Here is a 25,519-nt window from a genome sequence, read left to right as displayed (position 1 = left end):
GTGTTGATCCTTAACTCAACATCTGCTACCCCAGTGGGTGCAGGGTGAGAGCTTCCTAGAAGCAGGGTGCAAAGTATAACTCCTTCCCCCCAAAATACTGCTGCTCTCAGGGAGATTGGATTCCTTGAATTATAGCATCTCACTCTGAAAACAGGTGAGAAACCATGAAGTGGCCCAATTCAGTTAATACCTTCTCCCTGAAATTCTTATTTGTTGCCGCCCGAGAGAGACAGGCCGTTGCTGCTTTGCTGACGTGGCGGTTGTCATCTAACTGCAGAATCCCAAGCAGCCGTAAAGTTTGGGGCAGAGGCTGGAGCTGGCTCAGTCGCTTTCCTTTTAGTTTCTTGATTTTCTTAAGTCGCCCAGGACACTGTAGCTCCTCAATGAGCATCACTACAAATGGAAGAATCAGTTCAGCTACAACTGTGTGCAGTGTCTATAGAGAGTTGGTTTTGAGAAGTCCCTTCCAATTTTGTCTCCTACCTCTGACGTGTGCCCCTTATTAACATCACTACTGAGCAAGGCTGTCCTGAAAATACTTTGCGAGGTACATGACTAGGTAAGAGGTGAGCTGCAAGTACTGCTAGTCTGCACCAAACATGCTCCTTTTACCATTCTCTTATCCTCCCTTCTTCCCCCAGTTTGTCCTTTTCATCTCCGCATAAACCTAGCTTGTAAACTCCCTGAGGCTGCGGCTATGTTTTTACAATATGTATGCACAGTGCCTAGCAAAATAGGGCCCTGATTTTTGACTGAGGTCCATAGGTGCTAAATTAATAAAAACCGATTCGGTGAATCGGAAACCTTTTGGAAGAATGACAATTTGACTATTACTAAAAGAGAGGGGAAACTGAAAAGTTAAAATAAGCATCTGTGAAAGATAAGGCTGTACTGGTTAGGAGGAGCGTAACTGTACTATAGAGAGAAAATAATATGCCTTGTTTTAAAAATAATGCAGCACACTGTCCTTTTGAAACCCTACACGCGATAGACAAACTTCCTACACCTTCGTGTTAACATACTGAGCAGGCATGAATGGCCCAGAGGAAATGAAATTACCCCAGTATCTGCCACGGTCAGATTTTCAAAGTACTGGGTGGACTGGGTTTCAGCATGACAGTAGTGCTCTCAGCAAATGCATATTAGTTACTCCTGGAATCTTAATGCCACTGATCTGTCTCTCATCACTGCCATTATGACCATGCGATACCATAAACCATCTACTCAGCTGTGCAACACAGCAGCTTACTGTGCGGCCAGTTTGGTCTCTCCTTATATTGCAGACTTTGAGACCTAAGCCAGACACTTGAGCTAAATATTTGCATCAAATCTGTTCCTTACCTGTCTAGCTATAGCCTGATTTAATTAGAGCAGGGAAGGCAAAAACTGCATGGGCATAGTGAGGAGAATTGTATTATGGTAGGGTTGTATCCTTACTTTAAAAAATTATCCCTTGGGGATTGGAACAGATACAGCCCCATAAGCCATTCCAGCAGCCAACTAGCTAGCCTGAGGGTTGTTTGTCTGAGTGCAGTACCTGGCAGCCTGCCATTACCTTCTTTGATGAGTTCTGCCAAGTGCTTCTCCAGGTTGGTAACATGCTCTTTCTCCAGGTAGCTGTGAAACTGGAATAAGGTAAGCAGTTCTTCAGGGGGGCTCCCAGAGGGGAGCAACCCGCTGCAGGTGACTATCTGCTCCAGCAGCCTTCGCAGCACTGAACAGACATGCAGAGAAGAGCAAACAAAGAAGGCCTGCTGAGGGGCAGGACACTTTGCACTCATGCATTTCATTTACAGTTTTAACAAGAAGACGTTGAAGACTGGAATTTTCAGAGGAACATAAGGAAGTAGGGGCCTAAATTTCACTGAAATTCAGTAGAAGACAGGCCCCACCCTCTGCTGAAAATTCCAGCCAAAGTACAAAACAGACCTCATCCAACACCCACTGAAGTCAACAGGAGTTTTTGTATTGACTTAACAGACTTTGAATCAGGTCTGTAGTTGGTAACAAAAACAAGGCAGCCTGGTCTAAGAAGATTAATGCAGGGACTCAGGAACTAGCTGTGTGACCCTGAAAGAGCCACTAAACCTTTCTGGGCCTCAGTTTCCCCATCTGTAAAGCAGAGTATCATGATTTTACCATATAAAACAAAGCAGTGCTCTGTGCACATGTTTAGAAGCCCTTTGGAAAAACCATGGTTGTGTAAGGGCAATTCCTTTGTTTAGAAAGATCATCCTGTGGGAATTCTTGGCCATATTGTGCATTCAGTGTTGGGATTAAAATCTAAATGAAAGGGGTCATCCAAAATGTAAGTCCTAATGTCAGATGTTGTTTGTGTCTGTCTTTTAGTCAGTTTTTATCAATTTTGTTTTCTCTCTTCTACAATGGGGGGCACTGTGAGTGTGGGTGCGCGTGAGCACACCCCTTTGCAGCAGAGTCTGTACTGAACTTTACTTGCAGTGTTCACACATCACCACAAGACCACTGAGTGACATACAGAATACTTAAATGATAAACTCTACAGGATATGGATGATGGCCCAGATTCTGGGAGTTAGGCACCTAAATACCTTTGAAGATCTGGGCCTATGTCTGCCTCATGTTTGTACAGCACCTAGCGAAACAGGGCTCTCATCCCAATAGGGGTCTCTGGACACCACTGCCAATACAAGAAATAACAGTAACTCAGTGACTTTCTGAGATGTGTGTAACTCAGAAGATAGAACACAGCATTCATAATTATCTTAGCGATTAAATGCCTGCAATTTTTGATTGTAACTTCTTTGGTATATCAAATAGAAGGGAGGGATTTTCAAGAGTGCCCAACGAGTCAGGTTTCTAACTCCTATTGACTCCTAACCCCCTCATGTGATTTGGTAAATCCCACCCAAAATTATTACAAAACATTAATCTAACAGTCCATAATGTCATGGGAGAGAAGTAATGACTCTTCAAGCTACGTGTGCAGAGTGCTATGGTCATTTTATAGTATAAGTAATAAATCAAGGAGATAGAGCCTGAATTTTAAATATAGTTTACAAAGAACAAGTTCTATGTCATTTTAAAAAACCTACAGGGACAACCTTAAACTCAGTGTACAAATAAAATTAGGTGCCTTATCTTCTGCTAATTGACTGGTACCTGCTTCTACGTGTCCTGGATATTTCTCCTTCACTTTGAACATTAATACATATTTCAGTGGATTCTGGAATTTTTCCGATGAACAGAACAAGATATTTCCTGGCTCTGTGAATTCACTCCAGATTTTCAGACACTGCTTGTGCTTTTTCGCCTTGTGAATAACTGTAGAATAAAGTTTTACAAAGTCAGCAAGTGAGCTGGAGTGCATTTTAAATGAGACATGAGACACCAGTTGGGATGGCTAACAAATGTATGAACGTCATTTTTTTTTTTACATTCCGTAGATGGATTTCCTTACAACTTAATTTTATTGCCAATTTATTAAAGATTCACTGAGGACCTGATCCAAAGCCCACTAAAGTCAATGGGAGTCTTTCCATAAACTTCAGTGAGCTTTGGATTAGGCTCTACGCTCATACCAGCGTGTAAGTGAGAGGTCTATCATGCTCCTAGCTCATGCCTTTGCAGGGACATGGACTGTGCTCTACTAGGGATTCCCCTTCTCTAGCATCCTAAATTATCTCATTGGACCATGATCAACCTATTAGGATTGCAGACAGCCTACGACAGCATTTTGCAAGATAAAAGGGTTGTGTGTTAGGTGGTAGGATGAGCAAAGACCTACAATCATAAAATCACCTCCATGTTCTAGAGGGCAAGTAAAAAAGCCCCTGCTCCTCTTCCCTAGGGGCTAATTCCTTCTCAAATCCAAATGTGGGGCCTAATCCAACAGTCCTTGCTTAGGCAAAATTCCCCTGGATTTCAAGGGAGTTTTTCTGAGTAAGGCCTGTGGGGGCTGGTCAACAGTTTAATTTGGATCACCACAATAAAAACCTGCATCGTTCAGTATCTAATAATCTCATTTGTGTTGCTATTTCACTCACTCCCTTTTGCTAGGGAGGGATAATGTTGATGTCCAAGAGCCAGATTTTTAAAGGCATTTAGGCACCTAAAAATACAAATATGCACCTAGTTTTGAAAATCCTACTGGATGCCTATCTGCATGTTTAGGTGCCTAAACTGGCCTCAAATAATTACCCATTTTCCTTGAAACCAAAAATTTAGGATTTTCAAAAGTGGTCACTGTTGGCTTAACTCTGATCCCCCTGGACTCAGTGGGAATTTTATCATCCATTTTAAAGGGAGTTGAGTTAAGCCAATGTTGAGCACTTTTGAAAATCCTTCAAATGCAAAATTCAGAACACTTATGACCCCCTTTGTATGGGGTGGGGGAAGCCCTTTTACATGAAATACGCAAGCTCTATGGTTTACTTGGTACATACAGGGTCAAGTTAATTGCTGCCCCAGGCAATAATTCTAAAAACCCTTTCCTTTCTAACCAAGAAAGAGCTGAGTCCCAGCTGTTAGGGTTTATAACCTACCCATAAAAGCTGCTTTGACTCAGAATTTATTTAAAAGCCTTCAGAATCAATCCCTGATTTGTCATACGAGGTGAGAGCCATGTTATCTGGGCCTCTCTGGTCTCCTACATATGCCTTGGCATCACACACACATTACTCACCCTCTTCAACAGAGGTGAAGCTCCGAGCTTCCAGAACACAGAGCTTTGAAACAGTTTCCAGCACTTGTTTCTGCCGTGACACTTCTTCCAGAAGGCTCTCCTGGACAATTCGGGCTATGTTTGGCGAAACCAGTTTCTGAAACAAAGTGTACTTTTCCTCAGTGGCTGAGATTAAAGCATTGAGCAAACTGAAGAAGTGCTGAACCCCCTGACTTTCAGAGCTCAACTCTCCAACAGCCAGTGGGGAAGACAACTGCCTCTCACAGAAATCCACTTTTCGCATTGTGTCTTGGATGAGATGGAAATAGGAGACAGACTTGTTGAAAGTCTGTGGATAAGGATAAAAGGGGTAAAAAACAAGAGTGATGTCATAGTAGGGTCTACTACAGACCATCTAACCAGGAAGAAGAGGTGCATGAGGCTTTTTTTAAACAACTAACAAAATCATCCAAAGCACAGGATTCAGTGGTGATGTGGGACTTCAACTATCCAGACATCTGTTGGGAAAATAACACAGCAGGGCACAGATTATCCAACAAGTTCTTAGAATGTACTGGAGACAATTCTTTTATTTCAGAAGGTGGAGAAAGCTACTAGGGGAGAGGCTGTTCTAGATCTGATTTTGACAAATAGGGAGGAACTGGTTGAGAATTTGAAAGTGGAAGGCAGCATAGGTGAAAATGATCATGAAATGGTAGAGTTCATGATTCTAAGGAACGATAAGAGGGGAAACAGCACAATAAAGGTTATGGATTTCAAGAAGGCAGACTTTAGCAAACTCAGGGAGTTGGTAGGTAAGATTCCCATGAGAAGCAAGTCCAAGGGGACAAAAACAGTTCAAGAGAGTTGTCAGTTTTTCAAAGAGACATTATTAAGGGCACAAGAGCAAACTATCCCACTGCGTAGGAAAGATAGGAAGTATGGCAAGAGACCACTCTGGCTTAACCAGCAGACCTACAATAATCTGAAACTCAAAAAAAAAAAAAAGACTCCTACCAAAAGTGGAAACTAGGTCAAATTAAAAAGGATGAATATAAACAAATAACACAAATATGTAGACACAAAATTAGAAAGGCCAAGGCACAAAACGAGATTAAACTAGCTAGAGACATAGAGGGTAACATCCTACAAATACATTAGAAGCAAGAGGAAGACCAAGGACAGGGTAGGCCCATTACTCAAAGGCGGGAGAGGGGAACAATAACAGAAAATGTGGAAATGGCAGAAGTGCTAAATGATCTGTTTGTTTCAGTTTTCATCAAAAAGGTTAGTAGCAATTGGACGTCTAACATAGTGAATGTGGAGGTAGCATCAGAGGCTAAAATAGGGAAAAAACAAGCTAAAAATTACGTAAAGTTAGATGTCTTCAAGTTACCAGGGCCTGATGAAATCCATCCTAGAATACTCAAGGAGCTGACTGAGGAGATATCTGAGCCATTAGTGATTATCTTCAAAAAGTCATCGAAGATGGGAGAGTTTCCAGAGGACTGGAAAAAGGCAAATATAGTGCCAATCTATAAAAAGGGAAATCAGGACAACCCAGGGATTTACAGACCACTTAGCTTTACTTCAGTTCCTGGAAAGATAATGGAGCAAATAATTTGCGAACACCTAGAAGATAGTAAGGTGATAAGTAACAGTCAGCATGGATTTGTCAAGAAGAAGTTGTGTCAAACCAACCTAATAGCTTTCTTTGACAGGATAACAAGCCTTGTGGATAGAGGAGAAGCGGTAGATGTGGTATATCTTGACTTTAGTAAGGTTTTTGATACTGTCTCTCATGACCTCCTCATAAACAAACTAGGGAAATACAAGCTAGATGGAGCTACTATAAGATGGATGCATAACTGGTTGGAAAACTGTTCCCAGCGAGTAGTTATCAGTAGATCACAGTCAAGCTGGAAGCACATATTAAGTGGGGTCCCGCAGGAATCAGTGCTGGGTCCAGTTCTGTTCAATATCTTCATCAATGATTTAGAGAATAGCTTAGAAAGTACACTTATAAAGTCTGCGGATGATACCAAGCTGGGAGGGGTTGTAAGTCCTTTGGAGGATAGGATTAAAATTCAAAATGATCTGGACCTACTGGAGAACTGGTCGGAAGTAAATAGGATGAAATTCAATAAGGACAAATGCAAAGCACTCCACTTAGGAAGACACAATCATTTGCACACATACAAAATGGGAAATGGCTGCCTAGGAAGGAGTACTGTGGAAAGGGATTTGCAGGGTCATAGAGGATCACAAACTAAATGAGAGTCAACAGTGTAACACTGTTGGAAAAAAAAACAAACCACCCATCATTCTGGGATGTATTAGCAGGAGTGTTGTAAGCAAGACACAAACAGCAATTCTTCTACTCCATGCTGATTAGGCCTCAGCTGGAGTATAGTGTCCAGTTCTGGGCGCCGCATTTCAGGAAAGATGTGGACAAATTGGAGAAAGTCCAGAGAAGAACAACACAAATGATTAAAGGTCTAGAAAACATGACCTATGAGGGAAGCTTGAAAAAATTGTGTTTGTTTAGTCTGGAAAAGAGAAGACAGAGGGGACATGATAACAGTTTTCAAGTATGTAAAAGACTGTTATAAGGAAGAGGGAGAAAAATTGTTCTCCTTAACCTCTGCAGATAGGACAAGAAGCAATGGGCTTAAAGTGCAGCAAGGATGGGTTAGGTTTAGAGTGACCATGCATCCTGTTTCGGCTGGGACAGTCCCTTTCTTAAGCCTTGTCCTGGCCGTCCCGACTTCTTTTGGCAAAACTGGGCATTTGTCCAGTTTGTTCTTGCCAATTTATCATCATTTGGCAAGAGCAAACTGGACAAATGCCCAGTTTTGCCAAAAAAAAAAAAAAAAAGTGGGTTGCGACCCCTAGTGGGGCACGGAGGAACATGCTCGGGGGCAAGCGGAAATGCCAGCCCCGTGCAGGAGGGAGGGCTCAGGACAGCGTCTTGGGCCAGACCAGTCCCACATGGGTGGGTGGCAGGGGGGCTTGGGCTGCCCCATGCATGAGGGGAGAGGAGGGCCTCGGGCCGGCCCCATGGGGTGTCCCATTTTTCCTTTGGGAAAATATGGTCACCCTAGTTAGGTTGGACATTAGGAAAAACTTCCTAACTGGCAGGGTGGTTAAGCACTGGAATAAATTGCCTAGGGAGGTTGTGGAATCTCCATCATTGGAGATTTTTAAGAGCAGGGGATGGTCTCGATAATACTTAGTCCTGCCCTGAGTGCAAGGGACTGGACTAGATGACCTCTTGAGGGTCCCTTCCGGTCTTATGATTACATTTTGCATCTCTCTCTGAACTGGAAAGTCTTCTCTTCCCATCTGAAATGGTTTTAACATTGCTGTACATGGTTCAATAGCAGCCCAAGGTTGATGTATTGTACTGATGTGTAGAGTAATCCTTGTAGAAAGCCTTTTGTGCTTCAGGGCCTGATCCTAGCTGATGCTGAGCACCCACTACTCCTAGTGAAATGAATAGGGATTGTGGCTGTTCAGCACCTACGAGTCCCAGAGGTGTTCTAGAGCAGAGGTTCCGAGCCTTTTTCTTTCTGAGGCCCCCCCAACATGCTATAAAGACTCCAGAGCCCACCTGTGCCACAACAACTGGTTTTCTGCATATAAAAGCCAGAGTCAGTGTTAGGGGGTAGCAAGCAGGGCAATTGCCTGGGACCCCACACCACAGGGGCCCCCACTAAGATATCTTGCTCAGTCTTCAGCTTCAGCCCCGGGTGGGGCTTCGGATTTCTGGCCCCCAGCGAGTCTAATACTGGCCCTGCTTGGAGTCCCGCCTGAAACCTGCTCGAGGCTCCCTAGGGGGCCCTGGTACTCTGTTTGAGAACGACTGTTCTAGAGAAATCATCATTACTTACCCTGGATACCGGCTATTTTATTCCAGTGATACCAAATTTTCTCTCTGAAAAATTGGTCTTTTGCCAATCAATATGCAGTTCAATCCAAACCTGTCCTACTTCATTCATAGCCAGCTCACCATGCATAAGTCTTCTGAGTGCAGACCTATTAATTCCTACTCCATCAAAAAAGGTCCAGTTTTGCAGAAGCTGTTTATGCCCACCTGATTTCCCTTTACATAGGTCTGTGCATTGTAGTTTGAAAATCTGGCTCAAGTGATCTGCAGTTCCATTCTTAGTCATTCCACTTTATAACATAACCTCATAAATCGCCAGTTCTGTCTTTGCTTGGTGGTTATAAATGATGACCCAGATCCTCAGCTATGGCCATGGAGTACACAGTGCAACTCAAGAATGGGGGAAAAGATGGGTGTTGCACTCCCTGATCCTGCACCAACTGAGTGAAGGGCTGGTTTCCAGCATAAATCAGGGTAGCCTGAAGCCTGCCTTATACTTGCCTTAAACTAGCCTGAAGGCTGCCCTTGGATGTGAGAGGCAAATAGAGCAGCAAGTGCTGGGGCAGAAGTATGTCCCAGCCATGCCAGCTTTCACTCCAACCATGTCCCCTTCACCAACAGCCAGAGAAGAAGGGTCTGGCATAGAAACCGTTACTCCCACACTATGCTACCAGAGAAGTCTGTGCTAGGGGGATTCTCATAGGGCTGGCTATGCCAGCTTTGTGCCCGTTGCACAATGCAAAGTGCCTGCACTGCCTCCCGGGATCTGGGCCAGTATCAATCCACTGCAAATGGGTTCATCCATACGCCATTCCTTACCTGCAAGAGAGCTTTGCACAACTGCAGATGAACTATCAGAAGTTTGTCTAAATCATCATTCCCTGTGGTTAATTCTTTCGTTTCTGTTTTCCTGTCATAGCCCAGTATATTGTCATTGTAAGTGCTGTTAGAGAAGTTAAGAAAGGGGAACAAGTAGTTAATGTTAACCAGCCATTGTGTGCAGTGAAGCAGAAGGATCTAAAACACCAAGAAAAAATTAAAAGTTGTTTAAAAACCCACAAGGCACCTCTAGCCATTAACTCCTATATCTTCAACAAATGAATGTGAAAGTTTCTCTTCCTGTCTTCTCAGTAATAATCCCCAAACTCACCAAAGTGGTCACCACTTTTGACAAATAACTGATGCTCTATAGGAGCAGTAAGCCTGTTAACAATCTTGGTTGTGTGTAAACTTCCTACAAAGGTGAAGATGGGGATTTAAATCTCTAATTCTCATGTCAGGAAGGCAACAGTATGTCAGCTAATCCTGTGACCTCGTTTTTGTGAGGACCACCATCCAAACAAGACACTGCCATCGATAATGTGTGTTGAATGGCTGGCCCATTTGGAAGGACGTATTGCAAAAGCAAAATAAAAACACCTTGTTCTCTAGCAACTCCAACTCAAGGATGCTTTACAGTCTGGTCTATCTGGGGCTACTCAGCACCTCTCAGGATCACAACCCCAAAGGGTAAGTTTGAGTGTTATGAGCAAGGGTCACAAATATGAAACAGAACCCAGTAGAAGAGACCTGTGAGCTGCTCCTGGCCTGTTCCCTTGCAAAACTGTTCCTCATCATACCCATACATCTGTTTGCTGAAGTTTTAAATATCCCAACTATCCCATTCTTCAGCCTAGTAGGAGGAAGGCTTTTCCAGATATTCAGCCTAAACATTCCCGCATTTCAACCCATTTATTGCTCTGACTGAGTTGTACGTTTCTTAGTATCCTAAACAATTCCTCTCTCTCCTGGGTGTCCACACCCTGGGCACCAACCTCCCCCCACTACACAGTCATTGCCTAACTGAGTTCAGTGTATTTAACTCCTAATCTTCCTCCTTCTAATCCCTCCAGCCCCTCAATGGGATGCATTGGTCTGCTCACCTGGTACTGTCTGTCCTTATGCTTCCAAATAAGGAAAGCTCATCAGCACTGCAGTCCGTGTTTAAAAAGTCAAAACTTTCCAGCACCATCTCCACCATCAGACTCTCCATGGATGAATGTTTCTGATGAGACGTCTTCAGCTGTTGATAGATAGGAAATAAACTATTGTTCTTTGCAAGGATCCTGGTGTGTCCCCCAGCAGTTCACCCATACGGATTTACAAATCACCATCTATTCAACCACGGGACAGTTTGCTCCTATCAGCTCATCCACAACACACCAGAAGAGCTGGTCCTTTCACACATACAAAGCACTTTAGCCACATCGCCCCCACCCTGAAACAACTTTGCCAATTCATTTCAGGAACTAGTTCAAAAGGTTTATCCAGTTTTAAAATTCTCCTTGGGTTTCCTACAACCTCACCAGTGTGAGTGTAAGACCATCCTTCTCTGCAGCTCCTGCCATTTGGTATAACTTTCCTGTCTTTCTCCTTCTTAAGATCTAGAGCTATCAGTTTTATACTGCCACCCATCACTATAGCATCTGAGCACCTTCAATAGCGTGCTCCTACCCCTTCATGGGGTGTCTGGCATTTCTCCCCTTTCTCTGCTTGGGGTAGAAGTTTTGGGAAAGTGGTTGGGTTGGTTTGGGGGGGTGTTTATGTTTTTTTAATTTTCTTTTAATTTTTCTGAGGGCTAAGGATGTAGGAGTAGAAAACAGTGTCAGTGACATTCTTATCTCAGATCTAGCTGAAATCCTACAGTGTCTTCTCGCTCTTGCCTACACACAGGGCCTCATGTATTCCACAGCTGTGGGACTACAAGTGCAATCCACCCTTTGCCACAAAGTTGTGCTCCAGAATCTTTCACGTAGGGGGAAAAATGTTTCTAGTCTCATATGGTCGTGAAGATATCCTTAAACACATGGGTGGCGGGTATAATAGCCACTGCCGTGGGATGCCATTTGTGGGGTTTTACTTATTATTATGTGTCATGCAGGTTCCAGGGCAGCTGAGGCTGTATCTGCTATTCAGCTTCCGGGTTCCTCAGTAATCTCCCTGGACTGCAGAGATGGACAGCTGTGGGAGGCACACAGCCTTTACCATTCTCTGGCCAGTGACGGGCTGCTCAGGCCGGCCCGGGGCTCAGGTCAGTTGGCCAACACAGCCCAGGTGAGCCTAGGGCTGCTCGGACTGGCTTGGCTGGGACAGCTCAGGCCGGATCAGAGGTCGGGGCTGCTCGGGCTGGTCCACAGCTCGGGTAGGGCAGCCGGCACAGCTGGGGCAGCCGCGGGAGGTGGGAACGAGGGGGGGCCCTCAGGGCTCTGCCAAGGGGAGTCAGAAAGGGGCCTTGTGCAGAAGGAGTGGGGTCAGCCTGAGGGAGTGTCCACCAGCAGCCCATGCTTAAACAGAAACTGAATTTTAATATGAATAACTGTCATCTTTCTGAGGGTGCAGAAGCCCTTAAACATTAGCTCTGATGGACTGACCCATTCATCAAGGGGGTGTTCACTCTGAAACTTATAGATGACAACATACATGCCAACATTGTCAACAATTTCACTGCTGATCATTTTAGCAGGAAAAAAAAAACATGAAATGTGCTTCCTCTAATCCCAGACTGTATCATCAGATGTAGAATTTAATATAAAAATAAAACACAGTGGCTAATATCCTGATTGCCTTATTAATCTTCTTGGGGGTTTTTTCCCATTAAAACCTCCATCTAAATGAAATGACTGTGGAATCCCACACCAGTGTCCCACAATGTAGGGACCTTACTACAGAATTTAGGTCCAGTTTGGCTCAGAGAACACAGGGCCTTGATTATACTCTGCTTTCTAATTTCTCCTTCCCTCTGTTATTCAGCTCTGCAAAGCATGTTGGGATAAAGTGCATGAGAGATGTTATACAGACTGAAATATTGTTGCACTTAGCTAGCTCTCTTGACTTCCAGCCATTTCTGAGAAATGCCTGAGCTCTGGTGGTCAAACCAACATTTTGGGAATGTGCCACTGAAAATTTTGAAGCCATCGATACTTCATCATGTGGTTTTGAGCCCTTTAGAATAGTAAGAGGAAAAATGATGAACAGCAAAAACTACAGCTTATTGCGCAAAGGTGAAAATAACACCACACCTTTAATTTGTCCCTGATGCATAAAACTTGGTACTCCAATTCCTCCAATTGGGTTTGCCCTGGATTCTGTGACTTCAGCAAATTTAACACTTCTTGAAGGAGTTTCTCAACTACTTTGGCACTTGCAGCTGGTTTTATGTCATCTTCAGTGTTCAAGCTTTTCCGACCAACAGACAGGACATTTTCTTGTTCCACTGGCTGGTGACTCCAGTGCTGGCTGATGGAATCTCTGCCATCTTTGCTAATGTCCCTTGGGTTGGATGGGCTATTTGGAGCTCCATCCATGGTGGGTGTCTCTTTCAGGATATCTAGAGTTGTGTGGTTTGGAGACTTGTGTTGTCTTCCTTCTGCACAGGTGTCCTGTACAAGAACCAATGGCAGGGTCCTGTGGTCTGAAGCTGGAGTCACATTTCTGGTTTCTGTTCCTTTCTGATCCTTGAAGCTGAATGAATCAGTCTCTGCAGAGCTGTGGTTGTCATTCCTTAGATGCACATCAAAGTCACAGTCAGCCAAGTAGCTCAGTATGCAGGGGGCTCGCGCCTCATCGTTTATGCCACCTTGGTTAACTCGTTGCTGCGAAACAGACTGCAACAAATAGGGTCAAGTGTAAGTACAGCTACTTGATAAATACAAGATTTACCCAGAGATGGAGAGTCTCAGCCTTACCCTTCTGCAGAGATTTGGGGTGACAGACAGCTATAATGGCCAGAGAAACCTCTGAGCCCCATGCAGACCAGAGCAGGAGGACCTGTCAGGGCAAACCATGCATGGGTCCAATATTTACATTGATCTCGCCTCAGGGAAGACTGAAGACAGGCAGAGATGACTCCACATTTAAAGAACTTTAAACTGAATGTTAAAAAAATAGTGTAAGATGCCACTGCCTGTCACATTTTTCATTCCAAAGGGGCCCTAACAAATCAGTTCTAACCCCCCTTCAGCCCAGTACAATATGATATTAAATTGGCTGGAAAACGTTTTCATGATTAGTTATTAATAAATACAGCACACACATTAAATAACTACATAGCCCCATAATGCCACTGTTTGCAGAAGACTTATCTACAAGCAATGCTTTGTACTCCCTCTGCTGGCTTGGCAGGAGCACACAAACCTGACTGCCAGGCTGACATGGGAACCTGTGTTGAGGTTAGGGGAGTGTACGCACACCATGCCTTTGCTACATATTGCCTGTGCTAATAAGAGGCAGGAGCATACGGAACAAAGCAGCAACACTAAGTGTAAATTCTGTTCGAAACACAGGAGATTCTCTGGTCCAACTGAACTGCACTTGGCACTAGACTGGGGAGAGGGGGGAGAGAAGGGGATGCTTTATACTCCACCTTTAAACCACCACTATGGTTCACTGCTCCTGGGATTGGCCAGTTCCCAGTGTAGACTGCTCTAATTTATGCCTGGCTGCACATGGGGAATATTTGGCAGGAAAAAAAATGTTTGCATTTCAAGATTCTAAAATAGGACTGAAAACAACAGGAGTTAAATTAAAAAAATAAAACACCCCATAATGATCTCCATACTGCCCTGTGTCTGTGGTCTGTCCAATTCTCTTCTGCAACAATCTGATGCCCCACACACAGCCCCAGTTCACTGTTTGTGCACAGTGTTTTACTTCCCCCATCATACTTACGAGATAATATTTCTCCCTGAAGCTTGGAGTGTTTGGCGGGGTCCAGTTGTATAAGGAGCTTTTCCTACTACCCAGAGAAAACTTGGCAGTAGTTCCAGGGGACAGAAACAGGTTCTCTGTGTCAAATGGGCTATGAACAGGGAATACAAAAGGGTAAGTGTTATCAAAGGCCAGGAAGCATTTAGGTGTTTAGCAACAGGAACAGCCACTGGGATTTGAGCCTCGTAGCATCATTCGGGTCCCTGAAGTTTATTAAATAATACTCAGCTCTAGGATAAAAGAAGAGGAAGGCAAGCGGCCCCTCTGACTTATTTCCTTGACACCTGAGCTGCAAGAGGGAGATAGTGGGGCATCATCCTTTTGCATAGAGAGAAGTACTGACTAACCTCATCCTTCAGGCATGGCTATCACAGCAGAGCCTAATCAATGCAGAGCAATCTGAGCTGGCTTTTCTCCCAGAATCAGATCAGAGTCTGATGAGAGATCCCTCTCTTTCTGTGGAGTCTTATATCCCACACAGTAGTTCCCCAACTATGGCCCATGAACGGCAGGGTGCTTGCAGGTGGCCAGCAGAATGGTATATTGGCCGCATGGTGCTCCAGAAATGGGCAGGGGATATTAAATGAAGCATAAAAGGAGTGTGTAACTAACTTTTTCCACAAAGGACAAAACACTGTAACTTGAAAAGCCAGTAAAAAGGAATTAAATACAGTGTTGATCCTACATACACTTAGACACAATGGCTGTAGTTGCCACAGGGATGTTATGTCATTGTGCATGGCAGGAGATGCAGTTCATGCAATTGTGTCTGGGAAGGGAGCTTCCACACACCTATCCCTATAAGATGCTGTCTGTGCTGTAAAGAGCCCAACAACCCTTATTCTAAGCACTTGCCGATTGTCCTCAACGCTCCAGAAAAGATCACTACTCTTCCCCTTTCCAGCAAATGCATGTGCTGGGAACTCTTTCCTCAGAGAAGCACCCTAAGCCAAAGCTGTGTGAACCTTCACCTACAATGCATTCCAACGCAGAGGAAGAGAGGAAAATTCAAGGACTCCCCCCTTCTTGATAGAGCTAGGGCACTTTTAATTAAATTTGTTCCCCCCTCTCAGGTGTACTTTTGTGCACAAGGGGAATGTATCGTTCATATTATCTCTGATCCCACAGGCAATATTTTAAATGAAGGCCAACCACAAAGCTAAGGTGTCTGCCCTCAACTGGAGCCCCTGGGAGTTCTGAAACGATCCAAACAATAGTGGGCACAAATTAGTTCCATGGAGACTTTTGCCCTCAATTCAAAGCCAAGTTCTACTTCCCTTTTATTGCAAGGGCGGAAGGCTGAATATAAACATTTCAGGCACAGACAGCAGTGTCCCTCATTGGAACATGCTGTTGTCATCCCACCATGGAAGTATCACTATCACAGTGTCAGCCTAATGCATGTCAATTAGCTAAATTAACCAGTGTCACACAGCTGGAGTTTGTCAAACAGGCCAGTTCTATGGAGCCAGATTAGCAGCCATCTGTACCTTCTCATTTTGCAGCAAATTAACTAAATCGGGTATCTGACAGCAAGAGCACTTTATCCAGAGAACGTCATGGACTTACTGACAGAGGCAAATTGCTTTCATCTATGGCATTTTGTTCTTAGGAGGAGGAGGGCTGGGGCTGGGGAATCCTTTTGTTTAAGACTTTCAGTGTTAGTTTTTAATACAGCAACAAAGCAGTAAAAATAAAGAATACAGAGTAAAGATATAATGATATCAACCTAAGGCCATTCTCCTCCTGTGAGGAGATTGATATAATCTTATAGTAAAGAAAAAAAGATTAAGGGTATGTTTACACTGCACATTAAGACCAGGCTCTGACTCAGATTTGAGCCCAGCTCCCCTTCGTCTACACACAAATCAGTCTGACTCAGGTTAGCAAGGACTTGGGTCCTAGGACCCTGCTAGGGGGTTATGTCAGAGCCCTAGTCCTGCTGTGACTTGGGTCCAAGCCCTGTCATATTGCAGTATGGACACGGCTCAACCTACAGATCTAAGTCAGAGGGTTTGCTTAGCACAGTACAGACACATTAGCATGGCTGAGAGACCCAGGTCCTGTAAGTGTAAACCCAGCTTTACAATGCACTGTGGAGTCTCAAGCACAGACTTGGAAACACCGAGTCCATAAGGCTGGGTCATACAGGCCCAGGTTTAATGTGCAGTGTAGACATTTGCCCTTATGGAGTACATCTCAGGGTATCAGCCAGAAAATACTGTGAAGTACAGGGGTGAACTGATGACATGGCTCACGTGAGTGAGAGAGAGAAAGAGAGAGTGACCATGATACTGAATGGGAGAGAATGGGAGCTGCTCAACTATGAGCCAGACCAGGGGCAGGCAAACTTTTTGGCCTGAGGTCTGCATCGGGTTTCCAAAATTGTATTAAGGGCCGGTTAGGGGAGGCTGTGTCTCCCCAAACAGCCAGGCGTGGCCCGGCCCCCACCTCCTATCTGACTCCCCCCCCCGCTTCTCACCCCAACAGCCCCCCCGGGACTCCTGCCCCATCCACCACCCCCTGCTCCCCCACCCATGAGTGCCCCCTGCTTCCTCATCTAACCCCCCGTCTCATTCCTGACTTGCCCCTCCCCGGGACCCCTGCCCCATCCAACCACCACTTCGCCCTGTTCCCTGACTGCCCCCGGAACCCCTGGCCCTGACTGCCCCCCACTGCCCCATCCAACCCCCCTGTTCCCCGCCCTTTGACTGCCCCAACCCCTATCCACACCCCTGCCCCCTGACCACCACCCCCCACTATCCAACCCCCTTCCTCCCCCTGACTGCGCTGCCTGGAGCACCGGTGGCTGGCGGCGCTACAGCCATGCTGCCCAGAGCACCGGGTCAGGCCGCGGCTCTGCAACTGCGCTGCCTGGCCCCCCAGAGTATTGCGCTGGTGGCGCGGTGTGCTGACGCTGTGGGGGAGGGAGAACAGCAGGGGATGGGCCAGGGACTAGCCTCCTGGGCCAGGAGCCGGGCAGGAGGGTCCTGTGGGCCGGATGTGGCCTGTGGGCCGTAGTTTGCCTACCTCTGGGCCAGACCCTATATTGCAAACAAGACAGATTTTTTCCCTTATCTCAAGTGGTAGGAGCCTGAGCTTTTAGAGCAGCAGGATCTGAGTTTTAGCCCTACTGTTCCCATGTAGTACTGAAGCGCACAGAAACAGCCACAGCCCTAAACTGTACCACTACCATTTGCAGGGGGAAGCAGTGCTACATTTACATCTACTTGCCAAGGTCCAGAGCTGTCTGGGTGGCTTTGATCCTTGGTTCAGTCCGATTCACTCTTTCCCAACCATATTTGCCATTAGGAACGTCCCAAAAGGCAGGTATTGTCAAACCAAAGATTTTTGTCAGGGTTGTATTCCTCTTCCTCCCCGCCCCCTTCACTCCATTCAAACAATGAGGCAGCCTTGGTGGGGTTCACTCCAACAAACTTGCAGGATTATGGGAATCATCATGGGCCAGATGGTGCCATGACACCCCAGTGAGGGGTGCAGTCTTGAGGGAGAATGTTCCTTTTGTGATTCTCGTTGCTGTTTCGGTTGGCCTGGTGACCGGGTCCCCTTCCCAAGCCAGCAGAGCATCTACGTTCTCTCCCCCACAAACTTCCGACCCTCCTCCCCTAAACAAAGCTCTTAAGGTACGTCTCTCTCACAGCTGGAGGTGTGAGCACAGCTCAGGTAGGCATACCTGCACTAACTTTAATCTAGTTAGTGCAGGTATGCCTAGCCCAGCTAAAAGTAGCAGTGAAGAGGAGGTGCTGTAAATCCTAGCCGGGGCTAGCAACGCCAGTTCAGAGTTGAGCCCCTAGTTCTGGTTAGGCTAGTACAGCGCATCATGAAGCCCTCGACGATGCAGCTTGACTGTCACGTTTAGCCATGCTAGCTTGATTAACACTAGCACAGGTCTGATGACCTCTGACTGCAGTGTCAAAATACCCCAACCAACTGGGGTCTGCAAAGGAGGCAGTAGGAGGTTTATCAGAGCTATCTCAGCTAAAATAGCGTGCACAGTTCAACACCAAAAAAAGCAAGGTGCCATTAGAGCTCTCACTCCACCGCTATTAGGGTGGAAGCTGGCCCAGGAGGGACATTTAGGTGTCACAATTGGACTTGATTAGTCAGTCATCATTTTAGGGGGGAAAGCTGCTGTTGCTCTGAAAAGAGCTGTTATTTTGAGTGGTTTTATTTTTTAAAATGGAAACACCCTTATCTTATCACTGTGCAAATATTTCTCTGTATAAAAACAGCTTCAGCAGATAAGCTGTCAAGAATAGGAGCTGGCCCATTCCATGTGCAAGTGCTCTAGAGAAGCTGCTTCGTGGGATACCAAGGTATTGCACAAACCTTACACAGAGAAATATGGCAGATTCTCTGGTAAGCATCACGATTCCTTCTGGGGGTGCAGATTCGCTCACAGGGGATGTATGTCACCATTAACATTGTTCCCAGCTGGGCAGTCGCCACGTTGAAAACCTCATTTCTTGGAGGCAAAAAAGTGTTACAGCTGGACCAACAGTGCCAAGTATTACCATCAGTGGTGCAAGTATGGTGGTACAGTCCAGTACACTGTATCAGTCAGATATTTATAGCTGGTACAGTGTACCGGAAAGACATAGGAAGAGCCTGCCCCCAGCCCTGTCTTTCCACACAGCTGCATCTCCTGAGTCCTCCTGCCTGGGGTCTGTAGAGCAGCCCTGCCCGAGGACAGGGCTGGGGCAGTACAGCAGCCGCGTGGGAGGAGCTGCCAGCATGGGGCTGCCCAGCGGTCACACGTTCTTCTGCTCCTTTTGCTGCTGTGGTTCCAGAGAGCCCTGATCTCTCAGGAACCAAGTGGCAAAAGGAGCAGAACATGGGGCAATTAGATGGCCCCACACCACCAGCTCTCTGGCACGGCTGTACTGCCCCCAGCCAGGAGATGCAGCTGCATCTCCCGAGTCCTTCTGGCTGGGGTCTATACAGCAGAAGTCTCCAGTGCAGCAGGGGGAGGATAGAGCCTCCCCCCCCCAGGTAACGTGGGATGGATGTGGATCATGGGAAGGGGACGGGGAAAAGTCACATAAAGAGGTCACATGCCTTGCCTTTGTGTCCATCCCATGAGTGCAGTGTACCAGCAAGAAATGATTTCTACTTGCACCACTGATTTCCTGGTAATTATCTGAGTTTTTAAAATCAAGTCACTTCACTTACGTTCATGGCTCCTGTATGTTGGTTTATGCCACACTCTGCATTCACTACAATAGCTGCAGAAAGCGTTAGTAGAAAACAGCAAGTTTTCCCATTGTGAAATATTTGCAGAAAGTGAATTTTTAATTCATAAACACAAACCCTGCCAGCTTCCATTCTGAATTACTCCTCCAGTCACAGCCCAGAAACCATACCATATGACCTCAGTGTCCAACTATAGTGAGCCACGTTTTGAATTCACACAGCTCAAAGGGATTCTGGGCTGGAATTGTTAAGCAAATAATTTTAAATAAAGAATAAATCAGAGAAATTAGAAATCTGCTCAGACAATTCATAAACTGAGAGGCAGACTTGACTATTGGTTGTATTTTTCATTCAGTTCTTCAGGCCACTGTCTTAGAACTGAGGTGTTAGTAGACAGCTATAAGGGAAAAAGAAAAGACCCCCTCAATCAGCATAAAAACAGCAGCATTTGATCCTCAAAGGCTTCATACAGTCTGAAGTAAGTAGAGACAGACTGAAAGCCTTAGGCCAGGTCTACTCTACCAACTTCTGCCAGCATAACTACATTAGTGAGGGGCATGATCCCTGATCAATGTAGCTAGGCTAGCAAAAGTCCCTAGCATAAACATAGTTATACCAGCAAAACTGTTCTTGTGCCAGGAACACAGAATACTGGTATAGCTCTGTTAGCAAAGCACTCTCAGTGTAGACCTGGCCTTAATCAGAATTGAGTGGGTTTGTATGTAGAATGGTATTAGTATGTCATTTGCACACTGCAGTTGCTGCTAAGCGCCAAGAGAAGCAACAGCATGCCAGGGTAGTCAGTCAAAGGTGCCATTTGCCTAGTGGAGTTTTTAAATATAGTCCATGAGGTTGAGGGATTAACACAAACTCCCAGAACAAGAAGGTGCATTACCACCCTTCCTTCCCGCAGAGGCGCAGGAGTTTGTGTGCACACAATTACAGAAACAGCACTAGCAGGATTAAACGCAAAGCAATGGTGTTCATCCTTGGCAGTTATTTGCCCTTGGTGATATGGAAAATTAGATTGGAAGAGATCTCTTCCAGGCTCAGCTCTGTGTAGTTACACTCAGAACCATGCCCCCCAGATTTTGACAGAGGTACTATGGCAAGAGAAGGTTTACAGACTCATTCAACATAGCAAAAGCACTTCCAACAATGCACTCAGGGCTTCAGATCACTTTTTCCAATGCAAGGTTCTTACTCATTTAGGCCCAGAAGTAGAGTATGTAGGGAAGTGTTTGTTCTTGCAAAGAAATTTGCAAGCGAGTAGTTGTTTTGTTTTCTTCTTCTTCTTTGTTGAAAGCCTGAAAATACCTTGCTGCTGCTCCTGCACTCTCAAACTAGTTTGCGGTTGCTAAAAATATAAATGTGTTTAGTGTTCAAGCAAAAACCTGAAAAAAATTGTCAATTAAAAAAAAAAAAAAACCACACACACAAAACAAACCAACCCTACATTTACCATGGAAGTTTCCATTTTGACAAAAAGGATTTTTAATATTAAAGTCATAACACATTAAAAAGTTTGGCCAATTCTAGCCTGATGGCCTTTGCTTACAACTGCAAATGGCATGCATGTAAATCCAAACATAGGTATAACTAGTGATGCTGGAAGTAAGGGTGCTGGGGGTGCCTCTCTAGCTTGAAATAGTAACAAAACACCAAATAGATGGAAACCCTGGTTTCCATGATCAGCACCCCCCCCCCCCATAAAAATTGTTCTAGCATCCCAGGGTATGACAGATAATGCAGAGATCAGCAATCAGAACCACAGTGGTCAATGCTTGCGGAATGATGCTTTGCTGTCAAGCTAATTACTAGCTCAAGCTTCCAAAGAAGAAATGCTAGGGGCCTCACAAAACCTCAGAGCAGATGCAACAAAAAACACAAAACAAACACATACAACCAAAAATAATATGAGTTAGCGGTCCCCCCCCCCCGCCCAGAGCATTATAAACAGGTGCAGGCCTTGAGCTCTGCTACATAAGCATGTTTTCCTTTACTTCAAGCGCTTGAAAACAAAACTTCAGATGCTTTTGACCAGACTGATATTTTGTTGAACTACAGCAACAACCCTGAGCTAAACAGGTGTGGAAGAAAATTGCAGGATGTGTGAGAAACCATTTGCTCACAAAAAGGCATTGGAAAACAGCGTAGGATACTCCACGAACGTTGTATGTTCCAGAGAGCAACCTGAAAGGCCAGCTACTTAGCTACATTTTGGTTGGAAGACTCATGGGAAGGTGCTTCACAGTATTTCATCTGTTTGTCGGCAGCCAAAGACAGCACCAAAGCAGAAGTCAAGCTAGGTTTCCAAATATTCTTAGAAATAGAACTGGGGTTTGAGAACCCAAGAGGATTAGAGTCAGGCTGTTTCCCATTCCTGAAGAGGGGCCTAAACCCACAAGTCCTTCAGATCTGAACTTTGCATCAGAGTTTGAGTTGTTACCAAATATTCCAAGACCCTTTTCCAGCCCTGATAGTGATGGAGCTGAGAACCAGCAGTAAAGGTACTGCTCTCATAGATTTGATGGGTACTTCACAAACATTGCTAACTTACTCTCCGCTACCTCAAACCCAGCTTTCTGCTGTACCAGAAGGGCACCCAGCACTTTGCAAGTATAAAATAAGATTTGCAATATACTGCAACCCCTGAAATATGAAATGCATTGACACTGACTCTCTCTCACACACACAGCTGCCTCCCAGCATGAGTAGTTTGGATTCATTACAGACACCGAACTGTTGATCCAAAGGATTACAGTGGTTGCCTCTGCTTCTCAAGAAAATTGAAGCTCTGCCACATTCTGTTAAATGCAGACTAGGTCTGTTCCTTGGCTTGCTTTGCAAGCCATTTCCTTCTCATATTGGTTGGGGGCACCAGTTTTATATGGTTTTCCATTTCAAGTTTAGAAGAGTTATGGTGTGCACCTGTGCTAGTGAAAAAATCCATAGATTAGTGACAGTCTTTTTCCAACCCCCTCAGCCCTATCAGAAGAGCAGGTCATGGCTATTTAAAAACGAAATAATTATTTTATTTTTGTGACCATGGCCACAAAAACAATCTGTTCCTTCTCTTCAGCAGAAGAGAGCTACAACAACTCAAATATGCCAGCAATTGACATCAGAAGAGAACGGTTGTTAAAACAGCCATCCTACAGTCAGATAGGCAGGACCAGCATGTGGCCACATCTTGTATAGATCAGCCTCAGCCACATATGAGGATACCAAATGCAGCTTCTGTCTTCCAGGCATCTACCCCTGCATCAGAGAGCCCTGGATAAAAGCTCAAGATGCAAAAGATTTCTGGAGTGAGGATTTTGATGCGCACCTTGCAGAAAAGAATTCAGGAACTCTCTCAATGCAGCACCCATAAAATGAAATTTTTCCTTTAATAGTAGTGGTAATTTACTATAAAACTTTACAAATTTAAAATGTAAAACAATGCATCAAATCACAGGTACCACCTAACTCTTCGGGGGCGGGGTGTGTGCGATGCACAATAGAAGCAGTCACACTGGGATCATAATAGTGTTTCACAACCGGGCACAAGCAAAACTAGAACGTGTAACTGTGATCACCATGTCAAAAAGTCAAGTGTGACAGCAGTCAAACCTTTGAGGAAACCTCATTTTTAAAGGAGGGGTTGGCCCCTCTAACTGTAGTGATTTCTCTAAACCTCAACCATATTCATATGGTGGTATCTAACTGCTGTTTTCAGCTTCATTTCATCCTCTTTAAGTCCATTCTTTGCATTTCAGAGATGTGCCTACACCACAAACTGAACACTGACTCTGGACAAAGCAGAGCCCTAAATAAAAGCCAGACGCAGCTGGCTCCATTGTTGGCAGCCTCAACACAGAGCAAAGAACTGAAGGGCCATGGAGATAGGGGCTATCCTCTCCTCCCTGGGATTGGTCCCTCCAGATCAGGGTTCAGGCACATTGGCTGGGGGTGCTGTGGGGAGGCTTGCGCTGCTGCTACCTAGGCTGCACCTGTTATGTGAACAGAAAGAGGACTGTAGTGTTGAGTGCTGTTAAAGTGGCACCCATCAGAAGCACTAAGGCCATGTTAACAGTCCTCTCCCCCATGTTTGGCATTTGAAGTTATACTCACTTCCAGACGACCTCCAACTGTAACTTGATGGTGCCTAGCTCAGTTATATCCACAATGATCGCCTGAGGCCTGGTTGTAAAGAAGTCGATGCTGTCACACGTTACCACGCCAACTAGAATCGTGGTCAGTCCCCGCAGCTCTGTGACCTACAGAGGCACAAACCCATTTTCATTTTACCAGATACCTGACACACATGAAGGATAGTTGAGGAGTTTAGGGAGGCTGGACTCATGGGATTTGGCTGAGACCAGTTCATGCCCATGTGACACACAGATTCTCTACCACCCATATGAGGAACTGGCCAGTATGTCACTTTGTGCGTGCAATGAACATAGCAGCCTAGAATCAGCTCTTTGATGTCATAGGCCAAGTTTTTCAAGCCTGGGTGCCTACGTTTAGGCCCCTGAACAGTAATAGGCTGATTTTCCACACATGCTGAGCCATATGCAGCTCCCATTTACACCAGTGGGGGCTAGGAGTGTTCAGCACTTCTGAAAGTGAAAGTCATTCCATTTATTTAGGAGCCTAAACTTTGGCACCCTGAACATTCTAGTTTTAGTGTATATTCAAGTAATTGTATCAGACAAACAACCTGGAATCCTGGAGCCCATTTTGCTGTAAGATATATGTTTTACAGCAAGCTTCCCCCATCCCTGGATTTGACCCAAAAATCATCTAGGGTAGAGACCCATTAGATTATCTAGTCCATCTCCCTAGTAATGTAAGGCTGTTCCAGTCCCCAACTATCTCCAGAATGTGGACACAGCCCTTGTCTACCACTCCCTCCTGGGCCGAGCTGATCTCAGCTGCAGCTCAGAATCAAAGCCTACAGGTCTTCAGCGTCCCTCCTCTCTTGGTTCACAAGCAGCACCCCCTTAATTTGTCAGTCGCTCATCCCAGTTCTAGCCCATTACGCATGCTTTGCAGCCTGACCCACAGCTTCTTTAGCCACAGCTGAGATCATCCATGCCAGAGAGACAGCTTCCCAGTTCTCAAATCTGTCTGCAGCCCTGGCAAGTGGGGCTGGAAAACTCCCAACCAAGATGCTGCTGGACAAAGGCATATTACTACTTTTGTGCATCAAGGTGTCTGTCATATTTTAGGATCAGGGGAAAGATTTAGCAGGTAAAGTTTTCAGAAGCATGTACGTCTCATTTGAGAGTTAATGGTAATTAGGAGCCTAAGTCACTTTTGGAAGTGGGACTCCGGCACTTTTGAAAATTTCACCCAATACACACTTGGAGAGGGAAAGCAAAGAAACTAGAGAGTCAGTTAGGTTTAATAAACTGGCATGAAACCCAAATCATATAACCTCTTTCTCGAGCTTTGAGGCAAGTCATCTTCACTGGTATACAGAGCAATTAATGTTTTTGCAAATATTATGAGAAAACATGCATTTGAATTAGCTTCTCTCCTGATTCTCATTGTGCAGTAGGGAAAAACATTAAGAACATTTTTAAAAGCTCTACTGGCTAGAAGTCAGGAATTCTTTCCTATTTAACTCACATGCTGCCAGAAGGGATGGGGTGTTGCAATAGCTACTTTGCATGTTTTCCAGGCATTGAAAGCCCTATGTTGGCACTACAAAACAATGTGTTTAACTCGTGTAGTGAAGGGTCCAGCCCAACCCTGCAGTCTATTTAGTCCCAACTCCCATTGAAGTTGATGGGAGTCATGACTGCAGGATCTGTCCTTCAGAGGATTCCAGATCACAACAGGAGTTTGCTCCTAAGCAGCAGTGGCCAGGTCAGGATGGAATGTAAAACAGGTGGAAGCCACAGTAGTAATAGTAACAGGAGGATCCAACTTTTACCTCAGTGAAAGAATAAAGTGCCTATAATGCATCTGTATATCCGTGGCCCCACAAAGTCGCAGGACCTCCTCGTCAACCTCCTCCTAGCCCTGGCCAAAATG

The 25,519-nt window shown here is 45.2% G+C and overlaps 1 protein-coding gene across 7 annotated transcripts in view; it reads right to left on the bottom strand.

Annotated features, from left to right (window-relative positions):
• Nucleotides 1-25,519, bottom strand: part of RIPOR3 (RIPOR family member 3) — a 69,322-nt gene that overhangs the window by 4,495 nt on the left and 39,308 nt on the right. For all 7 annotated transcript variants that reach the window (XM_037915507.2, XM_037915512.2, XM_037915510.2 and 4 more), the window contains 9 exons: nt 23,606-23,751; nt 14,237-14,366; nt 12,589-13,173; nt 10,453-10,592; nt 9,350-9,473; nt 4,663-4,798; nt 3,141-3,302; nt 1,556-1,714; nt 191-393 (listed from right to left, as the gene is read on the bottom strand). In XM_037915507.2, coding sequence (XP_037771435.1) covers nt 191-393; nt 1,556-1,714; nt 3,141-3,302; nt 4,663-4,798; nt 9,350-9,473; nt 10,453-10,592; nt 12,589-13,173; nt 14,237-14,366; nt 23,606-23,751 — 1,785 coding nt within the window. The remainder of the gene's footprint in view (nt 1-190; nt 394-1,555; nt 1,715-3,140; nt 3,303-4,662; nt 4,799-9,349; nt 9,474-10,452; nt 10,593-12,588; nt 13,174-14,236; nt 14,367-23,605; nt 23,752-25,519) is intronic.

The sequence above is a fragment of the Chelonia mydas genome, chromosome 13, assembly GCF_015237465.2.
Source record: "Chelonia mydas isolate rCheMyd1 chromosome 13, rCheMyd1.pri.v2, whole genome shotgun sequence".
In the NCBI taxonomy this organism is placed as follows: Eukaryota; Metazoa; Chordata; order Testudines; family Cheloniidae; genus Chelonia; species Chelonia mydas.
This window is presented reverse-complemented; position numbering and strand designations above follow the sequence as displayed.